This window comes from Etheostoma spectabile, chromosome 7 (assembly GCF_008692095.1).
Source record: "Etheostoma spectabile isolate EspeVRDwgs_2016 chromosome 7, UIUC_Espe_1.0, whole genome shotgun sequence".
Lineage (NCBI taxonomy): Eukaryota > Metazoa > Chordata > Actinopteri > Perciformes > Percidae > Etheostoma > Etheostoma spectabile.
In genome coordinates, this window is record NC_045739.1 from 10,289,136 (window position 1) to 10,295,983 (window position 6,848).

Genomic DNA, 6,848 nt, shown 5'->3' on the forward strand with positions numbered 1-6,848 from the left:
ACACACACACACACACACACACACACACACACACACACACACTTAATGCTGACATGCCAGCATTGTGAAATTTGAGACTGCCTGCTTGTTCTATGGAGACAGTAGACAGTAGAAGAGAAAAAACGTGAGCTATGCTAGCCACATGATCATAAATAAAGTCAGTAGTCAATATTGGAGCTATCCCACTCAGCCCACAATTTTGAACTGTTCAACAGACATACAGATGCTCGGGATGACACTGTCATTGCATTACTGGGAAACACATGACACCTTCAACCCAACATAGCTACATAGCAACTCTCCTCTGTAAATAGCATTATGTATCATTACAGACCTTGGTGTTACTATTTCTAGGAGAGCTAGATTTCCACTAGAGAGCGTGGCATTTTGTCTGGTCTTGGAGTTGTACAGTTGGAGACAGCAGAAGAGCAAAGAAACAGAAGGGAGCAGAGAAAAACAGCTGAGAGGAGAGAAACAGAAGACAGGAAGAGGGAAAATTAGGGGAGTGGGAACCTTATCCTGGAATAACCAGCAACTAGAGCTGCAGACTCCACCCTTCTCATCCCTCCCCTTACGCTCTCTCTTTCTCTCTCGCAATCTCTCTCTCTCTCTCTCTCTGAGGCAGTCTTCTAGTCTGTCATTTGACCAGGCAGTTCAGAGAGGCGAGAGCTCAGCACCAAAAAGAAAACAAAGGGAAAAAAGAGAGACAGAGGGAAGGGGAGCACATTCACCGTAAGGATAAGCTTGCTGGAATGTTTCCTTGGCTGTTTATTATCATTTGAAAAACCCTGCAAGTGTGGATTTTTTTCTTGGTTGCTGCTTTTGTAGACTCTTTATCTTCTTCTCGGTCTGGATGTAGGCTTTAAGTTTGTCTGCAGTCAACTGAGGAAGAGGATCAACTGACACCTTTTTTACGCTCTGAGGAGTAAACCACAACCTCTACTTGTGTGAGGGTGAGAGAAGGAGAATAAGAAAGACAGAGAGAAGGAGGGGAGAAAGAGAGAGTGCTGGGCCATGCCCACCTCTGCTCATGGTTCACCAGCATGAAAGGGGGCCACCATCACCATCGCCACCGAGGCTGTGGCTGCCAACACTTGTTCCGTAAAGTCCTGGCCAAGTGTGGCTGCTGCTATGCCCGAGTCAGAGGTCAGTGTTACACACACACACACACACACACACACACACACACACACACACACACACACACACACACACACACACACACACACAAAGTTCCTTTCCTTGATAGTAGTTAGAGTGGAATGTGTGTTTTTTGTTGACTGAACTGAAGAAATAACTCTTCTCCATTCATTTACCGTAATACTTCTACATTCCACTCCATTTAATGCCTCTTCCTCTCCTCCACATTTTCTTACATGTCCACCCACCTCTCCCTTATCTCTCCCTCCATTCCTGCGAGCGTATGCTAATCGTTTAAGTGAAAGCTTCAATCCTTTCGCCTGCTCTCTCCGCCTCCAGCTAAAGCAACAGATGTGTGTCACATACATATCAGAGCAGGCGGAAAAAAACTCCTTTCTACAGATGACTACACAGTGAGAAAGAGGAAAGAGGACATATATCACACATTGTTCCATTCAACATAGAGAGAGACAGAGAGAGAGAGAGAGAGAGAGAGAGAGAGGGAGAGAGAGAGAGAGAGAGAGAGAGAGACTGTGTGTATGTGCGTTGGATTAGGAAAGTGACTGTCTGTATCATGACGAGTATATACCAGGCAGGTATGTGCAGCACGTGGATGGATGAAACACACAGGGGGACTGAGCTCAAACATCACTTTGTAAATCGCCCCAGTGAGAGCTGAACAAAACATAACTAATCTCTCTCTCTCTCTCCCACCCTCCCTCTCTCTCTCTCCAACTCTCCTGTTTGTTGTAATGAAGTACAGCAGCAATAGCAGCAGTCCATTAGAATTATGTGGTTGAGTAAAAGCGGCGGGTGACATGATATGTTATAAAAACAAGGCTGGTGCTGCTTTTTTAGAGTTCATACAAAAGTCGGGACTCACTATAAAATTTGGCTGAGAGGAGTGACAATCTAAAATCTTTCTGTCTTTTCTCTCATTCCCTGTTGCTGTCCTTCGCACACACACAACCTCTTGTCACTGGGGCTTGAAAGCTAAGTTTAAACAATGGCGGTGACTAATTGCACTGTATGAGTTTGTGTTGCGGTGCCACGCTGTGTATTACCTTTTTAGCCTACATCAAAGGGATAAACAGTGGACCTATACCTACTGAGGCTCTGCACAAAGGGGGCCTCAAGAAGTAGGCTTTCATATTATTGGCCAGCAGTGTTGGATACATACTTCAGATTCCTTCACTTTAATCTCTTATGTAATGGATATTCTCTCCTTCCACAGGCTGCAGCTACCCATTACACCTCTACTATGTTATCATAGAGAATATACGCACGCTTAGATCATGATGAATAAACAGTGGGGTTTTTATATGTATAAAATTGGTGGGGCACCAACCATTTCAAAAGATGGGCTACATACCTGTAAAACTACAATACTCTTTATCTCACTTTGTTAACATGTTAACAAACCGCATGGCTTCACAAAACACTTTTAATGACAGAGGTTAGCCAATCATATTTGAAATATGAAATGACGCTGTTGTGGGGCTACACGCTGTCAGCCCCACTGGGCATACAATTTGTGTGATCTACATTAAACACAGTACACTGAGCATACTTATTAATAATTTCCCACGTACAATGCACATTGCATTGTTTGTGAGGGGCTAGCCCCACTGTCACACATTCAGGCTACCCTAGCTTACTGCGATCACGGGAGAAGGCAGTCTGAAGCAACAAGGCAGAGGCAGGCCAATGAATACAAAATAAAATCCTACCACAAATGATATGCAATTTAAGAAGATATTATATTCATAGAAGGCAGAACATTATAGATGATAATAATAATATAATTATAATAATTATAATATTAATAATTCACAATTATTATTAATAATTAAATAAAAATAACATAACATTTGTTTGAATATCTTTCTGTTGACCCCCCACCAATGACCAGTTGCCACTGTGTATAAACATGTGGGGGATTGGAAGAATTAAACGTTTCAGGCTATGAAAAGAAATCCCAATAAACACATAGTCAGAACATTAGGCTGACAATCCAACAGCCTTGGGTTTGTTTGAACAACCTTGTAGCAGGATGCTGTTCGTGGTCCACCATGACATGATGAGATGTTTTATATTTTACAGTTAGAAGCAGGAAACCTCTTGATCTGATTTTACAATCTGAGCAAGAGAAATTTCAAGCGCTGTTCCACCACTGGAGAAACCACATTATAAAACTATAAAGTATGATTTTTGTGACTTTTTTAACTTTTTTTTTTTTTAATTATTCCATTATTTCTAATTGGAACATCCGCTACCCAACTGTGTTGGACTTTTTTGTTTATAGCACTTCCTCTTTCTCTTCTTTATTGTCTGATCTCTTTAGAACTCTGTCTCTTTTCTGACTTTTTATCTGATACAATTGACTTTTCAAACTCACTATGTCTTTCTGCATCAGTAAGTAAACTGACATCCAGGACCCCGTTGTTTCTGTTGTGGTGTTTACAGGAAAAACACTAAACAATGCAGGTCTGACCTCACTAGCCAATGTCCTCAGCACTCCTGGCAGTCCCAACACAGGTCAAGCATGTCACAGTATCAAATAATGTCTGTGTTTGAGTTTTTTTATTTATTAACAAAACACTAGCTGACTGCTTTCTCCAAGCTAAGATAATCAGGGTCAAAATACTTAAGAATGGCTTGGTTTGAGATGCCAGATGTCTAATGTTATACAAAAAAGGCCAGCAGCGCATGTATTGCCTGAGGAAACCGACCAAGTTTCATGTCGATAAGTCTCTCATGATTCTGTTCTACAGATCTTATACTGAATCTCTCCCTTCTCTGTTGGTTCAGAAATCTTAACATCAAGTTCAAAACTGCACTAAACAGAGTTGTGAAGATGAGCAACAAGATATTGGGTTCCCAACAGTGCACATTATTAGATCTGTTCCATGGACAGGTAGTCAGGAAACCTAATGCTATTCGCTCAGACAGTTCCCACCCCTTATTCTCTCAATTTCAGTCCTTGCCGTCTGGCTCCCATCTAAAATGTCCATCTGTAAGGAGTAATAGGTACATGTACACCTTTATACCTGCAGCCATTTCTTTATTGAATAGGGGTCAGGGGAGGAGTCTTTTTGAACACTTGGCTACCTCATTCGTCCTCTTTTGTTTTCTCTTTCATTTCTTTCCTTCTTTCTTCATTCCGTGGTTGGATACATATTCTAGTCAGTTGATGATGTGTTGAGGATATCAGATACGCTGTCAATTTTGTAGGCTGATATGCACTTTTTCCGACCCTATCTAGGTTACTTTGACGTTGCTATTCATGCACCTTGTACCGGTCTTCATTTGTCATCATACAGCTATGGTTGTGTTCCAGTTGGAGTGAGTGTAGAACTTGTATGTATTTATGTGTCTTGTTTGTGTTTATACTTGCTGCACACCTAATCATCCTTCTGGGACACAAATTAAGTTGAAGTTGAATATGACATCAGAAACAAACAAAGACATTCATCTTTCTTGTTATTTTCATCTCAGTAACAGACTGTATTACTCTGTTGTACTGGACAAAACTGTTTACTATGCATCTGCACCATTCATTGATCCTAAAAAAGCCACTCCACTGACACAAGAGGAAATGATAGTGTACTGCATGATTCATTCCCTACTTAGGCATAATAACCCTTCCTTGCGCACTGGATGATGACACACAGTGCTGTATGCCATTATGCCACACCATATGTGTATCTGGCATTCGACTGCATTCACACGCACACTCACATCAACAAACTCACATGAAGCAATCAGAGAATAAATAACTAAAGTTATAAAAAATCTCAGCTGCTGTCACTGGGATTAAATTATTTGCACAAGATGACCATCAGTCCTGCATCTAGCCAATTCAATTGTATGTAGAAAAGGATTTCACTGGACTTCAAGGACTTCAATATCCTACTACACATCTTTTTTACTTCATAATCAATGTGTAATGTAACAGGCAAAACAGAGTGCTTAGCTGAGCTTGAAATGTGTGATTGTGTGTAGGGGTTTGTTGTTGTGTTGTTGTTTATTACAGGACTGATGACATGACAAAAGAGTCAGAGGAAATTTGACAATATATAAAAATGAGTGCAAGGGTAAAGGGAGGGTTGGGATTATTAATCTCAGCAGTACGCAACATGATAGAGAAGCTCAGAACAATGGACAGGTGATGAGTACAATGAAAGAGAAAAGCATGTATCGTTTTAGCTCTGATGTTTGCGCTGCTCTTCACAGCACATTAGCAGATTGGCTGCCAGAGGGCCATTAGTAAGGGCTGCTAAATAGCAAATATAGTTGACAAACCATATGCAAATACATTATGTGCCATTATTTGATATTGTCCTCAGTCAATTGCATCCACAGGCAATAGGGAGGAAATGCAACATGTGGATTCACCTAATCAGGTCTGGTAGGAGGGTTGTGTTTTGGGAAATGTGATTGATGTGTGAATATAAAGCAAGTTTTGCTCCTAACATCTAGAATGTCCTGATAATAACACATGCAGCAAGGCATTGACTAAATGTGTTTCTCTTTTTAGGATCAAATAGCAGCCTTCAAACAATAGAAGGAATTTATATAACAGACACCTGACGATGTCTCCCTTTTACATAAATGGTAATGTTAAACATCATATGTAGCCTACAGTCTAAGACAACATCATCCATTCTATATTGCATTTATACTGCAGCACAGCCTCCCACACACCTCATGATATTTGGGATGCACCCTGAGATAAATTGGACACAGACAGAGAGAAAGAGGAAACAAAAGAAAGATATGGATGGGACTTAGGTAAAATCATACTCATACAAGGCAGATCATTAGCATATGTGGAAATGAGCTCTTCAGAATCCCTTTAAAAATGCATTTTAGGCCATGTTAGAATGATATGCACCGTATTCTTATTTTTGAAATGTGGCCTAAAAAAGCATATAACCTGAATGTTTAAAAGAAAATATATTTTAAATGCCCTTTATAAGCAGCTTATAGGAAAAAGATATATAATTGAATTAGACAGTGGACTTCATAAATGCATCTCAAATTGTTTTGGCATGCATTTGCAATAATTAAAAAAATGTATATGAATAAACAGATTTCCTGAAAGAGATTTGAAAGCGTGTATAATAGTATATAATACATTTTGAAAACATATAAGGTTAGACATATTTTGTATGCCTTTTTATATCCAAAGTGTATTGTAGATACACTGTCTGTCAATTAGTATTTCACATTAGTATCACATGGGAGCAGTAAGCAGCGTTACCTCTGTCTGGGAGTTTAGGTTAAAGATACTGTAAGTTGGCTTCAGTGGCATACTAAGTGGCAACTAAAATAATTGTTCCATCTGTGTACCCGAAAATCCATCTCTTCCTCCAGAAATCTCCATCTTATTGCTTGTATCACCTTCTGTCTTTCTTTCTTTCTTTCTTTCTTTCTTTATTTTATGTCCCTGTAAAAAAAGGGAAAGGCTATGTGCTGCTTTCTACATGCAGTGTGCATTTACATGAGTGTCCTGTACATTCCTAAGTGTGTTTATTTGTGAATGTTGGGGGCTAGTATTGATTTATTCATGCAATGAGCGAGGACAAGGATCCCCCCTAGCAATGACACACACACATGCATGCACGCATGCATGCATGCATGCACACACACACCTATAAACACATGCACGCGCGCGCACACACACACACACACACACACACACA

At 40.1% G+C, this 6,848-nt stretch overlaps 1 protein-coding gene across 3 annotated transcripts in view; it reads left to right on the plus strand.

Annotated features, from left to right (window-relative positions):
• The window catches only part of arhgef25a (Rho guanine nucleotide exchange factor (GEF) 25a), a 48,419-nt gene that overhangs the window by 10,452 nt on the left and 31,119 nt on the right, over nucleotides 1-6,848 (plus strand). The window contains exon 1 of one of the 3 annotated variants that reach the window (XM_032521011.1): nucleotides 428-1,146. The exons of the other annotated variants lie outside the window; for them this stretch is intronic. Coding sequence (XP_032376902.1) covers nucleotides 1,044-1,146 — 103 coding nt within the window. The 5' untranslated portion in view covers nucleotides 428-1,043. Of the gene's footprint in view, nucleotides 1-427; nucleotides 1,147-6,848 lie in introns of those variants that run through there. 3 annotated transcript variants of the gene reach the window in all.